The sequence below is a fragment of the Centruroides sculpturatus genome, unplaced genomic scaffold (assembly GCF_000671375.1).
Source record: "Centruroides sculpturatus isolate CEXI.00-Female unplaced genomic scaffold, Cexi_2.0 scaffold1034, whole genome shotgun sequence".
Lineage (NCBI taxonomy): Eukaryota > Metazoa > Arthropoda > Arachnida > Scorpiones > Buthidae > Centruroides > Centruroides sculpturatus.
Genome location: NW_019385172.1, coordinates 61,685 through 85,924, shown reverse-complemented (window position 1 = coordinate 85,924; position 24,240 = coordinate 61,685). Strand labels below are relative to the sequence as shown.

Here is a 24,240-nt window from a genome sequence, read left to right as displayed (position 1 = left end):
ATCATTTCAAAATCAAGAACATTTACAACTCAATATAACATGAAAATAAATGTTTTTTAATATTGCATTAATCAATATTTAAATAAAGTACATACATTACATAAAATAACTATATTTAATTATATTGTAACAAAACATTTAATACGCTATGCTTTTAAGATAAAATTTATGTTAACTTAAATAATTACAAATATAAATTCTGTTAATTTAATTTTAATTTTTTAATTTTACAGCTTGAGGATGTTTTCTGAGATTGGAAATCACTTATCATTTTAACAAGATTATTTAACATAACTCTACAACCTATACAGTTTATATTTTTTAGTCGAATTTGCAAAGTAATTTTGCAAAGACATTCGTCAAAAAGATTAAATGACGATAGAGATAAGTATCGATTAAGTTGAATATTACTGTATTAATCTTATTCACACTTAATAACCAATGTTTTGTACTTAAAAATGTGTCCCGAAATGTATTAATTATTTATCAAATTTTATGCCTTTGTGTCCTTATCGTATAGTTTTTGTACTTAAATTGTCAACTGGGACTTATTAATTACTAGGATTTATTATACCGGTGACCTGGTTCTGCAAATTAAGAAAATCGATTCATCGTTCTCCTACTATCACCTGAACATTCAGGATGTTCAAGTGAAAGTAGGAGAACGATGATGACTATGGTTGGATGTATACCGATAGTTCCCAATTAGTGGTACGCGTACCCCTGGGAGTACGCGAAATTGCGTGAAGGGGTACGCGCGGCAATCTAAAATCGGTCGATTTAAAATTTAAATGCATGAGATGAAGCAATCAAAAAAATATCAAAATATTTTTTTGATTGCTTCATCTCATGCATTTCAAAAATTCGGCAATTTACAACATGATGTCGAATGCACAAATTCGTTTATTTATAACTAAAAATATTCTCTAAATTTCATCAAAAAAAAAAAAAAAAATGCATTTGTGACAATACCTAAATAAAATTCTTACACAAGAAACAAAAATTGTACAATTACCACAATTTGTGTTAATTGTACAATTATCATTATCATCTTGTCAGCGAAGCGGCAATGAAATATTTACTACCATTTTGCACAACATACCTCTGCGAGAGCGGATTTTCGGGCATGAGAAACATGAAAACTAAACATCATCACCGACTTCAACTCGAAGATGACTCGAGACTGAAGCTGACCAAAAAGCAACCAGATTTTACAACGTTGTGCAAAGAAAATCGTGCACATTTGTCACATTAAAATTAAATAACCTTATGTTATTTTCATTATTATTAGAATTGTATTTTAAAGGTAATAAATGTAAAAAAAANTTTAACATTTTGTTTTTAAAGATTAGATGGACATAATACTTTAGTGAAATTTGGGCATTTATTTACAATTAAAGATTGTTTTTCCAGTTCATACATTATTTCCAGATGTTTAAATTGTGCTTCTTTAATTATTATCTTCATCCATGTCAGGAAATTTAATGGATTTATTTTCAGATCTTTTAGTTATCCTATTAGTTAGGCCAACACACAATGATACGAACAGAACCAAAAATAAAAAATAAGTGTCTCAAACTCTAAAGGATGTGGAAGCGATGACTTATTTTCAGTTAATAAAATTTTACAAAGCTTTACTATTAACAGTATCGTTATCTGCTGTTAAAGAAATACAGTAACTTTAAAACCTATAAAATGTAGAAAAAGTTTCCTTTTCACGTGTATAATTTGTTTTACAGCTACTAACATTACATCTTGAAAAATTTTATATATTCTATAAAGCAATATACAGTATATGCAATAATATTTACTTTTGAATGTATGGTACTGTACATACATACACATTAAAATATTTAGTCATTTTTAAATATTTTGTTTAAAACTTATTAAAAGTAAGGTAAAAGTTAAATATTTTAATGTAGTAAAATTAAATATTCGAAAGAGATAGTAAAATGACTGTTATTGGTTGATATTAGGATTAAAAAAGATAAAAACACAATACATTTAGGCCTAAATACGAACATTACTAATGTTAAATTTGAAAAGAATACTCACTCATTGAGATATTATATAATGTTATAATGTCATATAAGAAGTAAAACAACGGGTTTTCTAAAACAAAACTGTTAGAAAAACTTATAGTTAGTTTTTTTACTTTTAACTGAAATGAACTTTTCGAAATTCGAACCTACAGTACGTGTAGCGAAAAACACAAGAGACACTACACAACACTAAGTTGGCTAAAACTCGCCCTGGCCTGTCTTTCTCGTTGGCCTCGGCCCATTCTCTAATGACGTCATCACTTTTCGCTTAATATGTCAGGCAATGTGTGAATTTTATTTTATTTTCTCTCGCTAGATGGCAGAACGACTTTTCCATTAATTAATTGTGTTAATTTTTTATAACATATATTAACTGTAAAGAATCATGCATTTAACAACTACTATAACGAACTTCCAAGTATTCTAGTACCAAAACGTTAAAGTTTCATAACCCTGTTCATAATGATGGTGACGTGTTTAACAAATGAGGAAGAAACCAAAAGTAACTTGCCAGAACTAAGCAATCAATGGCTGATGCTTATTGCTTAATACCCAAGTTGATTCTTTCCATAGACAGACTATAGTTAAAGATATATATTTATAACGATATTAGGGGGCTTTGTCCCCTCCGCATGTTCAAAAATTTCTTGACCACGATCCTTCATTAGATCCCAGTTAAAATATCGATATTTACGTCGACGTAATAGTTTTCAACGATGGTAAACCCTGCTGCATTTACGAGACTTGTGTTGTCTTCGTATCACAATAGCTGCCACGAAATTTTAAGCGTTCTCGTTGTCGGAAGGAAATCCGGCTTTGTTCAAGACAGAATTTACTTCCAAGCATTCGAAATCTGCGAAATGGCTCAGAGAACATCGAGTGCTTTTGCGGCATTTCGAGAGACGCCTCACGACGTATGTTTGATGACGTGCTTTGTAACCATTTGCGCTTACTCGACTTTGAAATTTTGAATTACACCTCGATCCTGACTAACTTGATTATAGACTCGTTCCCGAGACAAACTGTCTCGGGGAATGTATTAAATTTCTTTAAAAATCGAAAAATAATTATATCATTTGATTTCATGATATTTTGTATATCTTAAAAATAATTAATTCTGTCCCGGATTTCCCGGGAAACAGTTCACTTTTATCCCGGAATCCCGGGACAGCAAAAGAGCGGTAAATGAGAAGCCCTAGAAGATGTTTGATAATTACAACCAGGCATGACCAATATACGGCCAACAGACCAGGCATGGCCAACATACGGCTCGCGATTAATCTTTCAATATTAGCTACTCAAGTCCGAATAGCTCGATGAAAAACTCTGACAAGTAAATAAAAGGTCAACAAATCACTGTGCGTTTAGAGTTAACCCTCCATTCCAAATCTCTTAAGTACAGCGTAGAACGTTGATAAAGCATGATAAGGTGAAAAATGTATCTGTAANCAGCTTGAGGATGTTTTCTGAGATTGGAAATCACTTATCATTTTAACAAGATTATTTAACATAACTCTACAACCTATACAGTTTATATTTTTTAGTCGAATTTGCAAAGTAATTTTGCAAAGACATTCGTCAAAAAGATTAAATGACGATAGAGATAAGTATCGATTAAGTTGAATATTACTGTATTAATCTTATTCACACTTAATAACCAATGTTTTGTACTTAAAAATGTGTCCCGAAATGTATTAATTATTTATCAAATTTTATGCCTTTGTGTCCTTATCGTATAGTTTTTGTACTTAAATTGTCAACTGGGACTTATTAATTACTAGGATTTATTATACCGGTGACCTGGTTCTGCAAATTAAGAAAATCGATTCATCGTTCTCCTACTATCACCTGAACATTCAGGATGTTCAAGTGAAAGTAGGAGAACGATGATGACTATGGTTGGATGTATACCGATGGTTCCCAATTAGTGGTACGCGTACCCCTGGGAGTACGCGAAATTGCGTGAAGGGGTACGCGCGGCAATCTAAAATCGGTCGATTTAAAATTTAAATGCATGAGATGAAGCAATCAAAAAAATATCAAAATATTTCACTGTGCGTTTAGAGTTAACCCTCCATTCCAAATCTCTTAAGTACAGCGTAGAACGTTGATAAAGCATGATAAGGTGAAAAATGTATCTGTAATCTCTATGTACAATTTAGTCTCTACGGGGTGACACCTCAAAATCTTCCTAGGGCAGCCTCTGGTTCGGCCCGTGAAAAAGTTTTCTTTCCAATTCGGCCCATAAAACTGTTGGCCATCCCTGATTTAGACTATAAGCAATCAGTTTTACAAAGGCCTCATTTGTTATAATTAATACCTGAAATGTTAATGTGTCTGATACAGGATATGTTAATTTCCACTTTTTTAGCCATAAAATCATCTGACTAAGAAAATAAATTTGTAAAGTATTTGTTTTTTTTTTAATTGGTTCTCTAAATTTATCATTAAATCTTTAGTCTTGAAAAGCGTGGCAAACATTTACAATTTTCCACCAAGTTATAAATATATGCAAAAAAGTGCACGTATCTTCATATTCCGGAAACATACTGGGATTATCGATGGCGATACATCTCAAAGCAGAAATATTTTTTCATTAAATATTCGCAATGTTAATTTAACATTTTGTTTTTAAAGATTAGATGGACATAATACTTTAGTGAAATTTGGGCATTTATTTACAATTAAAGATTGTTTTTCCAGTTCATACATTATTTCCAGATGTTTAAATTGTGCTTCTTTAATTATTATCTTCATCCATGTCAGGAAATTTAATGGATTTATTTTCAGATCTTTTAGTTATCCTATTAGTTAGGCCAACACACAATGATACGAACAGAACCAAAAATAAAAAATAAGTGTCTCAAACTCTAAAGGATGTGGAAGCGATGACTTATTTTCAGTTAATAAAATTTTACAAAGCTTTACTATTAACAGTATCGTTATCTGCTGTTAAAGAAATACAGTAACTTTAAAACCTATAAAATGTAGAAAAAGTTTCCTTTTCACGTGTATAATTTGTTTTACAGCTACTAACATTACATCTTGAAAAATTTTATATATTCTATAAAGCAATATACAGTATATGCAATAATATTTACTTTTGAATGTATGGTACTGTACATACATACACATTAAAATATTTAGTCATTTTTAAATATTTTGTTTAAAACTTATTAAAAGTAAGGTAAAAGTTAAATATTTTAATGTAGTAAAATTAAATATTCGAAAGAGATAGTAAAATGACTGTTATTGGTTGATATTAGGATTAAAAAAGATAAAAACACAACACATTTAGGCCTAAATACGAACATTACTAATGTTAAATTTGAAAAGAATACTCACTCATTGAGATATTATATAATGTTATAATGTCATATAAGAAGTAAAACAACGGGTTTTCTAAAACAAAACTGTTGGAAAAACTTATAGTTAGTTTTTTTACTTTTAACTGAAATGAACTTTTCGAAATTCGAACCTACAGTACGTGTAGCGAAAAACACAAGAGACACTACACAACACTAAGTTGGCTAAAACTCGCCCTGGCCTGTCTTTCTCGTTGGCCTCGGCCCATTCTCTAATGACGTCATCACTTTTCGCTTAATATGTCAGGCAATGTGTGAATTTTATTTTATTTTCTCTCGCTAGATGGCAGAACGACTTTTCCATTAATTAATTGTGTTAATTTTTTATAACATATATTAACTGTAAAGAATCATGCATTTAACAACTACTATAACGAACTTCCAAGTATTCTAGTACCAAAACGTTAAAGTTTCATAACCCTGTTCATAATGATGGTGACGTGTTTAACAAATGAGGAAGAAACCAAAAGTAACTTGCCAGAACTAAGCAATCAATGGCTGATGCTTATTGCTTAATACCCAAGTTGATTCTTTCCATAGACAGACTATAGTTAAAGATATATATTTATAACGATATTAGGGGGCTTTGTCCCCTCCGCATGTTCAAAAATTTCTTGACCACGATCCTTCATTAGATCCCAGTTAAAATATCGATATTTACGTCGACGTAATAGTTTTCAACGATGGTAAACCCTGCTGCATTTACGAGACTTGTGTTGTCTTCGTATCACAATAGCTGCCACGAAATTTTAAGCGTTCTCGTTGTCGGAAGGAAATCCGGCTTTGTTCAAGACAGAATTTACTTCCAAGCATTCGAAATCTGCGAAATGGCTCAGAGAACATCGAGTGCTTTTGCGGCATTTCGAGAGACGCCTCACGACGTATGTTTGATGACGTGCTTTGTAACCATTTGCGCTTACTCGACTTTGAAATTTTGAATTACACCTCGATCCTGACTAACTTGATTATAGACTCGTTCCCGAGACAGTTTGTCTCGGGAACGAGTCTATAATCAAGTTACAACTGGAAATTGCACCAAGAATACTATCGGAGGGTGTCCTAGACACCAAAACTACAAAATCCTCAAGCGGACGCGCTGCATTCCTGTCTGGGAGACTTCTCGTAGTTCAAAAATGTTCGTATACTCGAGACCGGTATCAGGCATTTTTACTTTGATAGTAAACAACGAATAAGAGAAAGGAGTGGGCCGATAGGAAATATAAATAATAATTTAAAAGTTAATTAGTATTTACGAAGGGAATGGGTGTTTAGGAAACACAAGCCATCACAATTATAAAAACCGTGATAAAAAGAATAATTTTGGAAATCTGTAATGTTTCGAAATGTAATCGACAAAGGCAACTACGCAAGCTGCACGAACTACGCGTTGTACAAGCTGCCAGAATGTTACTTCATAAAATGTTATTGGAATAACGAAATGCTAATGGAATAAAATGTTACTTCATAAGATTTCAGTAAATAATATTAAAAAATATTTCGCCAATTTAGAAGACGATCAAAACATTTTTAGTTTTCCTTTGATAAAGATATGCCTGGCGCTTAGAGGAAAAAATGTAGAAAACAATAATACTGTATAGGTAGAAATCTTGTGGGTACCGCTTCCGAGTTTCAAGCTTATCTTTACCAAAGAAACACTGTTAAAAACATTTTGACCGTCGATACATAGACAAACGATTGCCTCAAATACTCGGGCTACAAATCAGCTAATTTTAATAATTAATTTGCTAGTAAAGGTAGAGTCGATAGATATACTGGTCCTTGTACTATGCTCTCAAGTAGAGTTAATGTGTCAAGTTGCCGATAGCTGGTGTTAGAGTCGCACTAGGGCGAGAAGTTGGTTTATCTATTTGGTTAGTAGGTAGTTTTATCGTTTTCAAACATTTTTGTAACTTTTTTCTACTGTTCTGTCGGAAAAATCTTATTTGTAATTACTGTACATTTTTAAATTTTATATCATGTATAAAGACACAAAAAGTATATTTGGTTTATAAAAAATTTAATATGATGTTAATTTGAAATTACAGATGAGGATGTGGATAAATCGAAAATAATTATATTTTTGATTTAATATATGATCGGTTTTAAATAAAGATCTGTTTAAAACTGTTATATTGCTACGTATTGTGAATGAAAGTTTTGTACATAATGTTCTGAGTATAATATACTCGTATCTGTTTAATAAATAAGTAATGGTAAAATAAGTAAATAAATTTGCATTTTACTGTTTTATTTTATTACATATGTATGACAATATAATTAGGAAAACCATAGCTTATCCTCTGATACATTTCATAGCCATAGAAATTTAAGCCAGATAAAAACAAATTATTTTTTAAATAACGTATTAACGTTAACACTACATAAAGTGTGCTATATAATTTTACTTGATTCTGTACAGTGAAAAAAAGTATTGGAAATGAAATAGTTTTGTATTTTTGACACAATAAATTACATTTCTTATGACAATCACATTGACTCTACATATTTTGGTAATTTATATAATATTCTGCACTATCAAAAATAGAATACGAATGAAGATTTATTGATGGCCTAATTACTAAGGACAGATGTATTAGGCCCTAATACATCTGTTCTTAGTTTATATAGGTTTAAAATTTCTTTTAGCCTCCATGTCATCACTAATCACTATCACTGTCAACATCTAATAATACTGTCTGAACTCTTGCCATCCTACATTTACCTGTTTTATTTGTCAACCCCTAACTCATCATCCTTTAATCATCTCTAAGTTATCATGTGCCTGTAAATATGCTGAATTTGTTGTCTAAATAGTTGGAATTTCTTCTTTTTCCTCTAACAGCCTGTATTTGAAATCCAAGAACTACATCTACTGACTTTTAATCCCCTCTCTAATCTGTTCCTAACTTTTTTTGGCTCGATTTTGATCTCCCCCTATCTCATTAATAAACACAACATAAATTGTGAACAACATATATCATAGCTCCTTTCTCACTGCAAACTACAATAATTTACCTAATATTAATAAATAAATAAAAAAGATACGATTAACCTCGATAAACTCCAAAGCCATTCTAAATCCTAAATCTCTTTTTTTGTAACACTTTAAATCTATCCTATCTTAACACATGATTTAACATTTCTATACATTTCCATAGTTTAATGTATATAATTTTCATCGACTCCTTTTCTTCCCGATTCAGAGTTCTCAGGAATCTCGAAGGCATCCTTTATTAATAATAATGTATACAAAGGCTTAACTATAAATTTTTTTACTACCCTTTTCTTACCCTTAATGAAAACCCCCCAAAATATTTAAAAATGAACACAAATTGTAAGCAAAAAACAAACAGTCTAATCAATTTAAAGTCTAAAATCGTGAAAGTGACAGTTAATAGAAATATAACATTATTTATTCATAAATATTAACGATATTTACGGATAAATAATGTTCAAAACCAGATTAAAATAGTATTTATGAGCAGTTCTTTAAAAAAGACAAAAGCAATATCTGAGTTAAAAACGAAAAAATTTCATGTAGCCTATTAAAAGAATTTCGAACGTTTACAGTTGACTCTCCTTATGTTCCAGCCAAAATTACGCCGAGAAGCGATTGAAGCGGCAAAATTATTATTTTATTACGCTAGTATCATAGCATTAGGGTGCGACTATGCAGACGCGAATTTAGAGCGAGCGAGAGGTTGCGAGCGATTTAGTTTTCGCAAAGGAAAACCATGCACAAACGAAAAGCGAGAAATAACGCTAGCGGGAGCGAATTTCTGGTTCTCGCACATATCTGACAGGTTTTGATATTTATCGCGTCTTGCCTCTTCTCGCCACATATTCTCGCTCGCTCGGAAAATTCGCTCGCTCGCTCGCGTCTGCATAGTCGCAGCCTTAGAGCTATTAGCAGCTTAAGGACCAGTATATCTATCGACTCTGCCTCTAGTAACAAATTACTTAGTATTAATTATTAAAATTAGCGAATTTATAGTCCGAGTATTTAAGGCGATGGTTTGGCTGTTTATATTTAAATTAAATAAATATATATAGGACTTCGGGTTGCTGAAAATATTTATTTTGACCGTCGTCTAAATTGTCATAAATTTTTATTTGGCGAAATTTTTTTACATCTCAGATGTCTTGCACTTAATTACGTCAAGACATAAGACGATGACGTACAATTCGGTCGCTCGACTGAACGAGTCGCCGAAAAATTCGCTGCCGACGGAAGCATTGGATACGCCGTTTAGAAAAATCATTATAAAAAGTTTTAATTGGCAGAAATTTGGGGTTTTCTAATTCCGAGTGACATGTCGAATAAAATTCATTCGTTTCCATGCAATTTTATCTTCACAAGCTTAAAATTAAGCCGTGAAACTAGATTAGCTCTATAGGAAACTCCCGTGAACTTTGACCTATCGACCCGGAAGTTTGGCCGGTACTTCATTGATAATCAGAAAGGGTTAAGTTTAAAATTTTGGCTTTCTAGACCCGGTAGTTTTTCTCTATCAGCGTCTGCAGTGCCGGATGAAGAAAAAGAAGAAAATGCGGCCCTTTTTGGCGAGTTTTGCACTTTTCGATGGCAACCGCATGTCTTGAAATTTTGCCCACTACGTAAGGAAACAGTTTCCCTTCGAACCAGATATTCGGAATTACTTCGGCTGTTTGGGGGCGGAGAAATCGACAACTCCGATTCCAGTATATGTAGTCGGTCGGTGACTTTTTTACTCGGAGGGTAGTCACTGGCGCGACTCCCGATATTTTCAGTACCATCCGACGTCAAAAATCTTAACATGGTCTTTAATCCGTCTTTTACGAGAATTGCATGTGTTAATTTCGTATTTCTCTCGGCAATCCGCGGGCCAATTAAATTAATTACTTTCCCACTACTCGATAGACTCGGCGATAAAATTTCTACGCGACGGTACGCATCTTCTACTGATAATTCGCGCGGAAGGGTCGAGCGCGCTCCCACCGATACGGACGTCGCACCATCGCACCCGTCGCCTAAACCAACATTTTCGCGTATTTCTACGTTTTCTTTCTTCGAAAAGTATATGCACGACGAGAGAGGCTAAAACCGGACTATCGTCCATTTCGCAATTATCTCGTGTCTCCATTATTTTTGTATGAAGCGTACAGAGAACGAGATTAGTACCCGATATCGGCGTATCCGAGAGTTTTCCGAGACGGCGAGCGGGTCCGCTATCTTTCTAACAACGGTTGGGAATAATCACAAATACCAACGTAACCTTACGTTTTTACTCCGTTGGCCAGACAAACGGAAAAGTCCGAAATCTGCAAATTTTCATTAAAGACGGTCCCTCAATCTCCTCCATCCTTTTGCACATTCTTCTGTCGACCACGCCGCGCAATTCGGCAAGACTAAAGCCACGATCCCCAGGCAGGGAGGACCACCAACGCCCCTAACTTTCCTGCGCCACCGGCGAAAATAAGCGGATTTTCCGGAGGGCCGAGGAAAAAACGGGTTCTCTCGTCCTCCCACTCGGACTTCCAGTCCGGAAACGACGAAAAACCTTTTGACTCTTTCCCACCTGAGGTGGTCAGGCCGTCGGATCCGCTCCCCCGAATACGAATAGTCGTCCGAACCCCGAATAGAATGTTTCCGGTTGCGGAGGGGAAAAAGGCGGCAGAAGGTAGACTAGGATTCGGGCGGAAGCGCCACCCGGAAGGAGAGAGGAGGGCGGTCGACGACGGCTTCGGGACGTCACCCGGACCGGGTTAACGAACGCGCCGGAGGTCGAGGGGAGGGACGGCCGTCGACCCGTCTGCCGCGGAACGAAGACGGAGGACTTTTTTCCAGTCGCGGCAGGATGAGGATTCCGCCGCTCGTCGGGCTGCTGGTGGCCTGGTGCGCCTTGCGCCGCCCGCCACCGGTCTGGAGTCGACAGAACTTCACCGGGTAAGGGAGGGAGCGAGTCGGACGCGCCCCGTCCCAGACGCTTTCTAATCGAGTTTTCTGGTCGTCGGCAGGCACAGGCTTCTGACGGCGGTGCCCGGGGACTTGCGGGAGCTGGACGCGCTCAAGGCGCTGACGCAGAACTTCCTGGTGAGTAGTGGAAGGGGGAGTATTCTTCGCACCCGCTAAACATTGACGCCGTCGGCAGGTGGACTTCTGGATCGAGCCCGGGGCCGTGGACGAGAACGTCACCCTGCGACTGTCTCCGCAGCTGGCCGATGCGGTGGAGAGATACCTGGAATCCCGGCGCATCCGCTACCACGTGCTGACCGAGGACCTGCAAAGGTGAGCGAGGAGGGGGGCGGAGGAAATTCCCCTCTAAACCGGTCTTTTCTTCCCGTAGGTGGATCGACCGGGAGCGAGAGGAGAACCGACGCGGGGATTCCGCCTCGGGGCGAGATTCCGCTTCCGACTTCGAGTTCGACGTCTATCACCCGCCGGAAGAGGTAAGGGTCCGCTTTCGGCTCCTCGGCCGCTCTACCTGCCATCCGCGTCCGTGACGGGAGCCGACGACGGCCTGGGCCAAAAAATCCCACCCCGCGGTCTGCCGGAAGCCGACTCTCTCCCCCCGCCACAGCCGAGCTTCTGGCTTTTTTCTAAGTCCGTTTAACCGGAATAAGGCTGGGGAATCGCCGTTTACGCTAAACTAACGCACGTCCGGACCCCTTGGATGGGGACAGCCCCGTCCTCATTAAGGACGGTCGGAAAGAGCCGTTTATGCCCGATTTCTATCGCGCTTTAACAAGCCCGCGGGTTCCCCGTTCCCACCCCTCGGCTGCCGATCCGACGACGCCGAGCGGCTGAAGAAGGAAAGAGAAAAAAAAACAACTTTAACGTAAAAGGCTCTTTTCGATCGTCGGAGACGGGTTTTATTTTCGTGGAAATGGGGTTTAGCGACCGGCGGCAGAGAGAGGGTCGGACTAAACGGAAAATAACCGACGCAGATAAACGGTTACTTGGACGAATTGGAGAGCCGATTCGGAAATTTGACGTCGGTGAGAAACATCGGAACCACCTTCGAGGGAAAAAGCATCCGTCTGGTAAAGGTGAGTGGCGGGGAAGCTCGGGTCCGAGAGGGAAAGCGTCTTCTGACTCCGGCGTGGCTTGCAGATTCGATCCCCGGGACCGGACAAGCCCGCCATCTGGATCGACGCCGGAATCCACAGCAGGGAATGGGTTTCTCCGGCCACCGGACTCTACCTGGTGGAGCGACTCCTGTCCGACTATGGCCACGACCCAGTCGTCACCCAACTGGTCGACACCTTCGACTGGTACTTGGTTCCCCTGGTCAACCCGGACGGATACGAGTACACCTGGCAGTGGGTGAGTCCCGCTCTCTCTCCCGCCCCCGACCGCCGCCCGAACCCACTTTCGACTTTCCTTACAGAATCGACTGTGGAGAAAGAACCGAGCCATTTCCAGAATCCTTCCCGGACTCATCGTCTGTAGAGGCGTGGATCCTAACCGCAACTTCAACGTCGGATTCGGAGGTAAGAACGAAAACGCCCGCCTCCCGGCCTCCCGCCCTTTTCTCACTCTTTGGATAACGCAGGCGCCAGCACCAGCGGCACTCCCTGCTCGCCCATCTTCAAGGGAGACGGCGCCTTCTCCGAAGCCGAGACTATCGCCATTCGTGATGCGGTGTGGAAGATCAGACACAGATTGAAGGCCTACTTCACCCTGCACTCCTTCTCCCAGCTGTGGATGTGTCCCTACGGTTACAGCACTCTGCCCTCCGACGACTTCTCGGAACACGTGAGTTACGGAACACAGATGGTGTCTCCCGCCGACCACGGCCTAACACGCCATTTCTCTTCGGCAGATGGAAGTCCTGAGGGAAGCGGTGGAAGCGGTGGAAGAGACGCACGGAATGCATTACAGATACGGACCTTCGGCCAGCACCCTGTGTAAGTATGAGGGACGAAGAGCGAAAGGAGGAGGACGGATTCGTTTGACGTTTTGTTGCTTTTTCAGATCTGGTGAGCGGAACTTCGTCCGACTGGGTATACCAAGAGGCGGGAGTCAAGTACAGTTTCGCCGTGGAGTTGAGGGACACGGGGCTCTTCGGATTTCTACTACCCCGGGACCAGATTGTGCCCACGGCCGAGGAAACTTGGGCGGGAATTCGAGCGGCCGTCCTTTACATATCCAAACAATTAAAGAACTGAACCCACTTCCGCTCCTTCCAGCGGCGCATCCGCAGCCCGGAACGGAAGCTTACCCTCAAAGCCCATATTCCGCCGGGACTAAAGCGGATTTCGTTTTACCCGAAATTTTCTACGCTAATTTTACGTTTTCGTGCGAGTATTTGGAAATTTGTGTCGAAACCGTCCAAACTGTGTTCGAGATAACGCAAGTGCTTTGCCAGCCAAACTGCTGTAAAAACCTAATAAATTACGGAGGTGTCTTTCTTTTCGCTCCGTTGTTTGGTGTCTCCGGATTAAAAAAAAAAAATAAAACAGATACCGAGCGATCGAAGAGTGTTTTAAACCGGAATCCGTCGGATCGGAGGCCCTTCTAGCGTCGTGGGGCGTACGAAACGAAAATCCCTCTCGGGCTTTAAACAGTCCGTCCGGTTAGATAACGGGAAGAGGGAAGGAAAATATTAAAGCGCGAAACATTAGACCCCCTCGTGTAGAAAATGGCGCAAATACTGGTAAAAGTACCGAAGCACGTCCTTAAAGGTGGTCCTCTTTGGACACCGGACCTAACGGCGTTTTCTTTTTGCCAAGTTGGAAGACGCGCCTCCACAAGAGTATTTTATCGTAGAGGACAAGAGGCTAGAACTTTCGGAATCTATCCATCGGTTTATACGAATTGAGTAATTGTTTCTTCCAACTGTACTTGTTACGTCGTTTGTCGATGTCCAATAACGTAACAATAGAGGCCGGAATACGGAAGATTTGCGACGTTCCTCTACGATACCGTACGTCGTATGGAATTTTTTTCTCCAGTCGTATTCCGTATTCAGCACTCGACCGGTACTAGAACCACGGGAAACGTTTAGCTATGAAACCGCTCGGGTTATTTCCGCCAAATGTTGCCGATTTTATAAATTTTGTGAAATATCCGGTCGAAATAAACAAAGGGGATGCGGCGCTGTTGCGTAAAGATAATTTCTTACGTACCGGGAACTTTGTCAAATGGCAATTACCGCAAAAGACGGAAGAAAACGCGTCACCCCAACGTGGGATTTCGAAACAAAGCACCAGAGGAAGCCACCACCAGTTTTTTCTATTTAGCATCTGCGCGTTTTTCTTATTTTATACTCGGAAAATGCTTTGGAATTTTCATAAATAAGTTTAGCCAAATCAAATCGGATTAAAATATGCTACTTAAAAATTGGAAAATTAAAAAGAACGTCTCTGTCTTTTCCATAGTTTATAAAGTAAAAAACGGTTTAAAATTAATTTTTGAAAGGACGAAACAAATCGAATATCCAATAAGAGCGGAGAAAAGAGAGGAAAGTCACCGCACGCTTCGAAATAATTATCTTATTATAATAATTTCACGTAAAAAGGGAAACGTACTTAATCCTCTCGGCGTAGGACGTTAATTACCAAAAAATACTAACAAACAAACAACAGACCGTGACGGATGAGGCCTCGGTTTAAACATTTCAATAGAACATAAAAGACTTATATCCATTACAAAACGGCATTTGACGGAGTTATACGTGTGAACTCCGGTTGGCACGTGAAAGTTAAGAAGAATAAGAACCGTCTAAACCGACTAATAGTTTACCGATGTTTTGAAGAATAGAGTAACTCTATCCTATTGAAAAGGAGAAATGAAAACATTCGAACTCCTACAACTCGACGTTGGCAAAGAGACGACGGATTGTCTTGGGTGTAGGTAAGGAGGAATCTGGCAAATGCCAGATTCCTCCTTATCTACACCCAGACAATCGAAGACAGCTTTTCCGGATTGATTAGAAGTCGTCTGCGTGAGAGTTACCGTGTATAAATAACCGCTCACCCGGCACGTTAAACCTTTTTGTTGAAATCGCAGAGTCCACCTTTTCTCTAAATCAGTGTTTCTCAACGGGGCGATATCGCCCTCATGTGGGCATTTTTCCATGTTGAGGGGGCGATTAGTAACTATATTTTGGGGGCTAAAAACAATTTTCTGGGCGATATAGTAAAACACATTAAGAATAATTGGATATTTTATTCGTTATATCGTACAATAATTAAACAAATAACATCATACTAGTCGCTAGTCTATTCAATGCAGTACAAATTGTGTTAGCCTTGGCCCTCGGCATTGGAATTTTGAAGTGAAGGGAGCGATACTACGTAACGGTTTTATTGAAGGGGCGACGATTCATTAGAGGTTGAGAAACACTGCTCTAAATGAACAATCTTAATGTAAAAGCTTACTATTTTTTAAATCACAATCCTCTTATAAGTAGTTTACATTATACACCGGGGGAGGGGTCGGCAACCTTTTCGTTACTAAGGGCTCAATAAAAATCTTAAAAACCATCCAGGGCACATAGTTTAATTTTTGAAATGCTCACAATGTCGTAAAAATAAACAAAACAAGTATTTTGTGTAAATATACATACTTCAAAACAAAGATTATACCAGCGTGTAAGGCGGTCCGACAAATAAAGTTTGCCAAACAATAGCCATACCCACCTGCTCTACGGAAGTGTGATCGGGTCGACCAGCAAGTGCAAAAACAAGAATCTTCCGTCCAACGGGGGTTCGAAGATCGGGAACCAAACGGCAAAATAAAACACAACCGCAACAAATCCTGTAATTGCTACGGGTAGAAAAGGAGAGACCGACAGAAACCCGAGAAAAATCCTAAATTATTATCTAGCCAGAGAGGATGATCGGAAAAAAAGGGCGTGCGCGCGGAACGGGCCGACCACCGCGCTGCCATATTAATCAACAAAAGATTGTACTTTTTACCTTTGAAAAATAGTTTGACGTTGCTTTTTGTTATTAAATTACAGTAATACCCCGAACTTACGCGATAGGTGGGACCGAGCGGTAACCGCGTAAGTCGGGGTATAATTTCGCATATAAATACATGCAAATAATTTTTAATTGGGGCCCGGAGACTAAAGAAAACAATAATTTAGAAAAAAATGTTTAATAAAATCTTAGATAATACATATGTATAACAAATTAGGCCTATATTATTTTACAATTTTTCACATTTACTTGATTATTACGCCATAATTTTAACATTGTTTCCATCTCAGCGATAATACTGTGACGTTTACGAATGATGCTTGAATTTAAAGATTGAGCAATTTTCACAGCTTCGAGAATTTTTTCTTTGCCTTTTATAATTGTTCTGACCGACAATTCCGGTAGATCAAACTTCTTTGCCAATTCACAAATTTTCATTTTTGTATCGAAGTCTTTAATAATGGGTACGTTCGTAGTCAAACGAGTTAAACGCGTTAGTAACGAATCGTTCGAAAAGTCTAACGAAATAGGAATAACGATGACGTCATTCTCGTTTAACTCGTTCGACTTTACGAACATACCCAATGTTAACTTTACATTCCAAAGATAAAAGTTTTTCTTGTTTGATGCGGAGGAATTAGTTCTACTTCGTTTGGATGACATAGTAGAGTCTTTCGAGTCTCCGTAGATATAACAAACACAGAAATAAATAACACAAAATAAATTGTAGCTATGTGTGGATTCCGCGCAACACATCCGAACATGTAAGCTGAACAATAGTGTGGGGGAAGTGAGTAATCAAGGGTTGCGTGGCGCTCAAACAAAAGACGAATCGACGAGATTTGAAAATCGCGTAACTCCGGGTTCGCGTAAGTCGGGGTATTACTGTACTTAAAGATCTTTAAATTTTGTTTTTTAATAGGAACGAACGCTACCATCTCTCTCTTTTGATTTTTTTTTGGCCGGGTTTAAAAATATATCAACTCAATTCACATATTATTTTTCTTACTAATATAATCAAAGAAAACGTCCAAAAGTTACTCTAATGTCAAATTTATTAAATTATCTAAAGTATTTACAAGTAATCTGTGAACAAACTTTTATTTCAGCAGAAATTCAATATTTACCCAGAAATTTTTTCCACCATAATACTAACGGCAAGTTATTGTTTCTTACGGTTAATTTTGGGCTAAAGACATTGAAATCTTCTTTTTGCAGTCTTTTAAGGTAATCGTCGCAGACGATCTGTTTGAAAGAAAAATAGTCCCGTCTACACCAAATAACTAATAATCAATAATAGAAATTTCTACTTACTGCAGGCAGAAACACACATGTTGTATTTTTTGGGATTTTATTTTTCAAAGATCTGGTCTGAAATAGAAAAACAGTTATAAAATGCATTTCTTTATAATCAGTCTTTACTTTAACTTATAATTAGTTATCAGTCTGCCAAAACGTAAACTTATTATTTTAGGCATATTATTAACGATTATTTAATAATTGGTTTTATGCATTTATGGGTGTATTGTATAAGAAAATCTTTTGTTAATTCAAATTTTTAAGAGCGCACTGTTGTTCCTGTTACATACTAACATTGAATAAATCAAACGACTGCTTCTATCAGGTAGCAAACGTCTTTAACGAAAGAAAGAAATGTTTTTGATCAAATGTATGATTTTCTACAAGTGCTGTTCTGTAGAACTTTAGAGCAACCACTAAGGGTTCCACAAAGTTATTTAGGCCTATAAAGATTTTTAAATCTTTAAAAGTTCTTTTAAAGTATACTCGTTTAATCGGAACCTTAGCTATACTAATTTTAACAGGACAAATTTTATTCGGGAAGACAACTTTATTTATTTTGTTCACAAGAAACATAGTAGGTCCATCTTCTTACTAAAAACAATGAAAACTGTTTGTTTTTTACTCTAAAGAGAAACCAGACAACGGATTAAAAAATTAAATATTGTTGTAACTATGCTAGATGATGTGAATTTCTTCGGAGCCCAAAATTTGCTTTCTCCCCAGGTTTACGAAAATTTTAATGGTATGCACAATGGCATGATCCATTGGAAGGTAGCTTTACTTCTATCTTATTACAGATTATTCCTATAATAAGTGGTAACATAAAATTTTGCAAAGAGGAATATATTTTTATATGAAAAAAAGAAACATTCAAGATTTTTTACTTAAATAAAATTCATTAATATAATTGAATTATTATTAAGTAATATTATAATTGTAAATTGTAACTTCTGTGTTTTTGTAAAAATGTAATGATTGTATTTATTGATAATATTTTCTTTTCTTTTTTTTGTGAACATGCAGGAAGACTTGCTATGGCATCATTTATTAATACAGGGCTTAAAGCAGTCATGGCAGTGAGAAAAAGTGAAAAAAGAGAGTTCACACTGAGAAAAAGCTAATAGTATTAAAGTGAACTAAAAGAGGCATTATTAAAAAAAATACACAAACACACACACATTTTGTATCAATAACATTGCATATATTAGATTGATTTTTAATTGGACTGAAAAATTTAAATATGAAAATAGTTAGGCTGAGTTTATACTCCAGAAAAGTGACCAATAAGACTGCATTAAGTTTTCATGTGTCCCTAACGGAGTTTTTATCTTTACAGCAAAGGAAATGGAAGAGTAACATAACTATCAGAATGTGTCTCCATATAACATGTCAAATTTCAAATGGCATTTATTTCAAGGTATATTTTTTGATTTCTTGTTAAAAGAAATTTGTAATTAAAGATGATTTTCTTTTGTTTAAGTCATACTGCAGTTTCTGCACTTCTCTTGTTTTCTCCTCTTCTTCACACTGAATTTTCTTCACACCAGAGTAAACAATTCATTATAAATTAAATAAAATTGCCAGGACATATATGACATTTATAGAAAAAATATATATATTTTTTAAATGTCATATATGTCCTGACAATTTTATTTAATGTAATTATTATTTTAAATTTTGCTGTGCTACCGCTAGAAGACTTTTGTAACTATTTTACATTTTTTGGCAAATGGTAGCCTACAAAGAAAGGTCGACTTTGCCGGTGAATTGTTATTGCCTTATACAGTGTGTAAAAGGACAAAAAATGAATTAAGACTCATCTCTGTATGTATAGTCAAAGGAAAATATATTTTTTTCTATAAAATTCATTATAAAGTTTATGATTAAAGGATCATTGCACTGAAAATGCCCAGTAAACTTTGTGCATACTTCAGCACTAGATATTCCCAAATAGAGTTCAGCTTTGATGGTAGAACACCTCAATGACTTTGAGATTATCTTATATGAAACACTATTCATTAAGCTGGAATTCTTGAGGAAGGTGCTTTAGGAAGTAAAATATAAGTCCTTCCCATTGTTTGATCAGTTGTTTTGCTGCAGGACCAAATGTCAGTCATCTAGTAGATGAATACTTCATTAATTTGTTGTATGGCAAATTAAGTTTCTCTTGAATTTCTGTGTATTCGTCCCACCTAGAGGGCCACCCAACAAAGAAGCTGTGTTGCAATGATGAGATCACCACCATCTCTGCCCAACTCTTTCAGGCCTTTCAAAAAGGCATTATGGATTGTACAAATGCTGCAAGTCCCTATGTTGACGAGGCCTTTTTTGCGAGTTGTCAGAATTTCCTCATTTATGAGACACAATACCTTTTTGTTTACGTTTGGTCCATTGCATCCAATCATCAGTAATTTCTCAAAAGGTAGATATGAATCTTCAATTGCCAGTATTATTTTTGATTTAATTGTTTCGGCATCTGCATGCCTGATAAATGGTCTGGAGATGCATGCAGACAACTTCCTGTTGTTCCTCTAACCAGTATCTAATCAGTATTTGCAGTTATTTTCTGTATTCTACATTGCATGTCTCACCATAAGAAATGCTATAATATGACCATTGTGCATCATCTATCATTTGATCAAAGAAATATGGGGCCAAAGCTTCAGTGATTAAGTATCTCATTTTTTGATGTGACAATGAGAATTCTTTTGGAAGATTGTTTGTACACTTGGCATTGATTGTCTCCTTTGTATCATGACATGATGCAAATGAATAATTGCCGGCTGCCATTTTCATAGTCCATATAAGCTCTGCAATGTAAGCACCATCTTTTGTACTACAAAGTTGAAGCACTGGTTGTTGCAATGATTGGTGTTCTGAACTAGCACCTGAGTCTACAACATTGCTCACATTAGCAACACTTTCGGCACTAATACTTTTACATTGAGACATCTGAGGGGCAGTCGTCAGTCTTAACTGCTTGGGACCGAAGGCATCATTGCATTTATTTATATGTTTCTTGCAGCTTGAATGTTGGAGGATTGCAGTATGGTGGTGTGCTGGTCACACTATTTTGCTCCTGAATGCATTTACAAAAATAAATAAATAAATTCCACATGGGAAGTGAAAAAAGCTAAAAAAGCATATTTGCCTCAGAAAAAGCTAAAAAAGAGAGAAGCTATGAAAAAAAGCTAAAAAACTGAGTCACTTTAAGCCCTGTTAATAAAAACAGAAAACGAAATATATAATCTGATTAAATCTAATTTTAACTTATTTTTGAACTATTTGTTTCTGTCTTTAATTTACTTGTAGATTTTTATGAGATGAAAAAAATCTTCAAAAGTATTGATATTAAATAAACTTAAAGGTCTTGATAAAAACAGACTTTAAGATCCACTAATTGTGTGACATCTGAGTTAAAAAGTTTTGTTGTTAAACTTTTCTAAAATTGCATTCTTCTATAATAAATAAAAATAATTTTGTGCAAGTCTAAAACTCATGCTAGTGCTAGCTCTGTATTTTACTTTTTGAAGATAATAGTAACAACACAGAAAACATTTGCAATTGTTTATCTATATATACTGTATAAAAATGAATGTATGTCTGTGTGTCTGTCCTTCATGCATTACCACACCATTTATCCAATTGCCATGAAACTTTGGGAAGTTGTTTAATATATTCCCGCGAAGGTTTCTGGCACAGTACATTTATCCTACAATAGATGGCGCACGTGTATACGAGCATTTTACTGTGTGTTCGATCGATTTCAAATTGTGAAGACCATTTCCCCCTCCAAAAATATCTCTATATATGCATTTGTTATTTACGATATTTGTAATTATTTTTGTTTAATCACTTTATTTCAACTTGTTTTTTGCTAATTATATATTCACTCGAACTTTGTTAAAACCTTAACTGTATCCCGAACAACAACCGAAGTTGTAGGAGGAAATTCGCCTATTTTACCGATCTAGGGATCTCCCTTTTCCAAATTTTAATATCAACTCAAAATAATTTAAAAAGACAAATTACAATAAAATGATTTATTATCCAACTATCAGAAATTTCACATGCCAAGGAAGAGTGGAAGGAGCAATTAAATAATCAAAATTATAAAGGATTAAAAAAAATATATAAAAATGGGGAATATCGCACTTTAACAATCTCTGCGAGCATGTGGGCTAAATTTAAAGAATCAGTGCTGCTCACATGTACAAGTGTATGTGGCCAGCTCNCCTCGGTTTAAACATTTCAATAGAACATAAAAGTCTTATATCCATTACAAAACGGCATTTGACGGAGTTATACGTGTGAACTCCGGTTGGCACGTGAAAGTTAAGAAGAATAAGAACCGTCTAAACCGACTAATAGTTTATATATTGTAAAGTCTTTGTAAATCCGCACTTAAAATGTAAATTTTATTTTATTATAATGAGTTTGCTTGAATTTCGTTTCTTCTGAGATTGCAGCAATGCGCGACGGGTAAGCTAGTTCATTATACAATTCCAAGTGTTCTCTATACCAGGAGTGCCCAGACTTTTTGCTGTAAGAGTCCTAGTTACCTACCTAAAAATATTGGGAGCTGCACATAAAGTTCTTGGTATAAAAATTAAAAAAAACTTCAGAATCTTAATGTAGTTATTTTGACAATTAAGATAAGCTGTTCCATTAATTAAAGCACGCTGTTTTTACATATTTATTACATTTTTAAAAACATGAGTTGACTGTGTCTCTGGCGTATTTATAAAATACAGAAATTTTTAAAAAATAATAAATATGTTTTATTTATTAGTTGAGCCACAATTAAGCTCTTGAAGAGCCATATGCGGCTCGTGAGCCATGGTTTGGGCATTGTTGCTCTATGCTACTGATAAATAATTTTATGAAACTATTTGATATTGTCACTGATGTACATTTTTAAACTTTCCTTAATTTTTATAGAAAAGATCTAGGAAATTTGCTTATTGAACAAAGTTACCTTAACATCATATGAAAAAATATTTCATTAATTATAATGCATTACTGTTATCTCAAGGTTTTAAAAAAAATTAATAGTTCTATACATTATTTTGCTTGTTTTTGTAGGAAAAGCTTTAAGAAAAAAAAATTCCTTTTTACTTTTACTATTGATATCTACGAGGGTCATCCCAGAAGTACCCGACCTGACATAGATGGCAGTACTTGTTTGAAAAAAAACGACTGTGTTCGAAAGTATTAACCTTATAAAGCTTAAGTTTGAAGTTTGAAGACGTTACATTGTATAGTATTTTTTGGCAGCCCATAAATAATGAATAATCTCAGTGAATTTGTAAACATGGAAAAAATTTGTCATCGTTATGTGATACAATACTTTCATTTGAAAGGTTTCAGTCCAACCAATATTAAAGCTGAGCTAGATTCTACTCTGGGGGAGTCTGCTCCCTCGTTTACAAAAATAAAATATTGGGTGTCAGAGTTTAAACGAGGCCGTACGAGCTGCCAAGACGAACATCGTAGTGGTCGACCAAGTGAGGTGACCATGCCAGAAGTGGTGGAAAAAATCCACAAAATGGTATTGGATGACAGTCGACTCAAAGTGTGAGAACTAGCAGACATGGTAGGCATTTCAACTGAAAATTTGGACATGAGAAAGCTGTGCGCAAGATGGGTGCCGCATTTGCTCACAATGGGACAAAAACAGCGTCGTGAGGACGTTTCAATTGAGTCTTTGGCAATGTTTCACAGCAACAAAGCCGAGTTTTTGCGTCGATTCATAACCATGGATGAAACATCCATGTTTCATCCATGGTTATGAATCGGGTCCATCACTTCACACCTGAGACGAAAGAACAGTGGAAACAATGGACTGAAAGGGGAGAATCAGCTCCAAAGAAGGNAACAAAGCCGAGTTTTTGCGTCGATTCATAACCATGGATGAGACATGGGTCCATCACTTCACACCTGAGACGAAAGAACAGTCGAAACAATGGACTGAAAGGGGAGAATCAGCTCCAAAGAAGGCGAAAACAGTTCCATCTGCTGGCAAGGTCATGGCGTCAGTTTTTTGGGATGCGCCCAGGAAAAACAATCAACGGCAAGTATTATGTGAACTTATTGCAGTGCTTGAGTGATGAAATCAAGAAAAAACAGCCACATTTGGCGAAAAAGAAAGTGTTGTTTCACCAAGACAACGCACCAGTTCACACATCCTTTATTGTGATGGCCAAAATCAATGAGTTAAGGTTCAAATTGCTTCCTCACGCATCCTATTCACCAGATTTAGCCACCTCAGATTATTTTCTCTTTCCAAACTTAAAAAAATGGCTTGGTGATAAAAGATTTGCCAACAATGAAGAGGTGGAGTCTGTGGTTGATGGCTATTTTGAGAAGCTTGATAGTTCTCACTATAAACAGGGGATCGAAGCTATTGTACAGTACATTGCTGGAAAAAGTGTATTGAGCTAAAAGGAGACTATGTTGTAAAACAAAGATATGTTTTACCAAATTTTTTGTGTCTTCTTTGTTAGGTCGAGTACTTCTGGGACTACCCTCATAATTGTCTTATAAAATATTGTATAGCTTTTGTGTACTGTTTGATATTATAATATCTAATAAAAATTAAATTAAATTTAATGTTTACT

General features: G+C 36.7%; 2 protein-coding genes and 1 pseudogene across 2 annotated transcripts in view; 1 reads left to right on the top strand and 2 right to left on the bottom strand.

Moving 5' to 3' along the window:
* Positions 1 to 11,244: 11,244 nt before the first annotated feature.
* Positions 11,245 to 13,676, top strand: LOC111635716 (carboxypeptidase B-like). The gene is made up of 10 exons (XM_023380767.1): positions 11,245 to 11,333; positions 11,405 to 11,480; positions 11,539 to 11,675; positions 11,734 to 11,836; positions 12,335 to 12,436; positions 12,501 to 12,713; positions 12,778 to 12,880; positions 12,943 to 13,145; positions 13,213 to 13,297; positions 13,365 to 13,676. The coding sequence occupies exons 1-10, from the start codon at positions 11,245 to 11,247 to the stop codon at positions 13,556 to 13,558; spliced, it is 1,305 nt and encodes a 434-aa protein (XP_023236535.1). The 3' UTR covers positions 13,559 to 13,676.
* A 3,688-nt stretch (positions 13,677 to 17,364) lies between these two features.
* Positions 17,365 to 24,240, bottom strand: part of LOC111635720 (NADH dehydrogenase (ubiquinone) complex I, assembly factor 6-like) — a 35,807-nt gene continuing 28,931 nt past the window's right edge. The window contains exons 9-10 of the mRNA XM_023380779.1: positions 17,633 to 17,689; positions 17,365 to 17,563 (exon numbers count right to left, since the gene is read on the bottom strand). Coding sequence (XP_023236547.1) covers positions 17,435 to 17,563; positions 17,633 to 17,689 — 186 coding nt within the window. The 3' untranslated portion in view covers positions 17,365 to 17,434. The remainder of the gene's footprint in view (positions 17,564 to 17,632; positions 17,690 to 24,240) is intronic.
* Positions 19,347 to 21,216, bottom strand: LOC111635721 (annotated as a pseudogene).

Bases quoted from the DNA above. Each gene is read 5' to 3' on its own strand.
- LOC111635716 (XM_023380767.1), top strand. From the start codon at position 11,245: ATGAGGATTCCGCCGCTCGTCGGGCTGCTGGTGGCCTGGTGCGCCTTG. The intron at 11,837-12,334 runs GTAAGGGTCCGC...TAACCGACGCAG, and splicing joins TCTATCACCCGCCGGAAGAG to ATAAACGGTTACTTGGACGA. The intron at 12,714-12,777 runs GTGAGTCCCGCT...CTTTCCTTACAG, and splicing joins ACGAGTACACCTGGCAGTGG to AATCGACTGTGGAGAAAGAA.